This window comes from Hippocampus comes, unplaced genomic scaffold, assembly GCF_001891065.2.
Source record: "Hippocampus comes isolate QL1 unplaced genomic scaffold, H_comes_QL1_v1.1 C16955454, whole genome shotgun sequence".
In the NCBI taxonomy this organism is placed as follows: Eukaryota; Metazoa; Chordata; class Actinopteri; order Syngnathiformes; family Syngnathidae; genus Hippocampus; species Hippocampus comes.
Genome location: NW_017841390.1, coordinates 1 through 1,379, shown reverse-complemented (window position 1 = coordinate 1,379; position 1,379 = coordinate 1). Strand labels below are relative to the sequence as shown.

At 42.6% G+C, this 1,379-nt stretch overlaps 1 protein-coding gene across 1 annotated transcript; it reads left to right on the top strand.

Moving 5' to 3' along the window:
* Nucleotides 1-192: 192 nt before the first annotated feature.
* On the top strand, nt 193-1,161 carry LOC109509578 (cytoplasmic dynein 2 heavy chain 1-like; the record flags this gene model as incomplete). The annotated part of the gene is made up of 4 exons (XM_019859412.1): nt 193-342; nt 439-644; nt 758-913; nt 1,013-1,161. Coding segments are annotated over 4 exons (661 nt in total), but the record flags the coding sequence as incomplete, so codon positions are not given.
* Nucleotides 1,162-1,379: the final 218 nt, after the last annotated feature.

Here is a 1,379-nt window from a genome sequence, read left to right as displayed (position 1 = left end):
GTCATCATTAACAATTTCCTCATTGCAATTTTCAATACACTTCTGCAATTGTTTCACAAAAAATGATGAAAGAAGCAAAACACACAGCATAAATCCCTTTCCTTGTAGTTGGAGTTAAGAGACCCCACTCATGGAGGGGTGTAGGTATTGGTAAGTCATGCAGCTCACTGCTAACTGTATGGGTCTGACTAGATCCTGCCTCAGTTCAAGTCAGCAGAGGAGAAGAACCGTTTGCTGCGAGCAGTATCAGGGGCAGGGCTTGACTCTCTCTCCTCCCTGAGGGCCAAATGGGACAAACTGGAGCTTGTCATGGAGAGCCATCAGCTTATGATCAAAGATCAGGTATACCAGTGGAGCATCATGGTTTGAGTTTTCTGATGGGACACGTCTTCTGCCGGTGGTTGACTCGTTGTGATATCATGCTCTTCTCCTTTCTAGGTGGAAGTGATGCGAAGTCACACCACAGATCGTATCAATGCCTACAGGGCAGATCTGGAGAGGTTCAAGGCCCGCTGGGACCAGCTGAAACCCAAAGAAGAGCTGCTTGAATCTGGTGATCATGAAACCCTACTTGCCAGTCTTCAAACCATCAGAGATAAGCAGCAAGAGTTCCAGGAATTAGAATTAATGCGCAATAAGCTAATGTAAGTAGTTTATTATATAGTTTATAGTCAGAATTTTTGAGGTGTGGAGAGAATGTATGGTTTCTGATCTTCCCACCCTCTTTTTCTCTTTACACTACTTCTCCTCTCCTTAGTGAGGACTGTGTGTATTTCGACCTGGAGGTTTCAACTTTCCCTCTTGCTGAAGAGACAAAACAAGACATGGAGGAGTACAGTCAGATGTGGGGTCTGTATGAGGAGTGGCACCAAGGCTTTACGGAAAAGGCTCAGGAGGACTGGATCTCCTTCAGGTAAAGTAACAAACACAGATCAAAAACATAGCACTGTTCTAATTTTTATTCTTACTTTAAATGTTTTATTTGCTTCAACATTTTTTTCCCATTTGACAGGAGTAAGACCTATCTGTTTGAGGAGTTTCTATTCACGTGGCAGGACAAACTTCGGAAGCTGGAACAGCCTACAGCCATTTCTGTTAAACTGCAAGAAGAAGTGGACAAATATAAGGTACAACATCTAGTTAAAAACATGTATTTTCTGTGTCAGTTGATATGCATGAATTGACATTGTTCTGTGTTCCTTACACTCAGCAACTAACCAAAACATTGCTTTGCTCATGTAAAATATATATTGCTAATGCATTTTTAAAAATGATACATTATTCACCAATGAAAAGTCATCAGTGGGGGCATCACGGTGGTCGACTGGTTAGCGCGTCAGTCTAACAGTGCAGAGGTGCAGGGTTCGATTCCAGTTCCG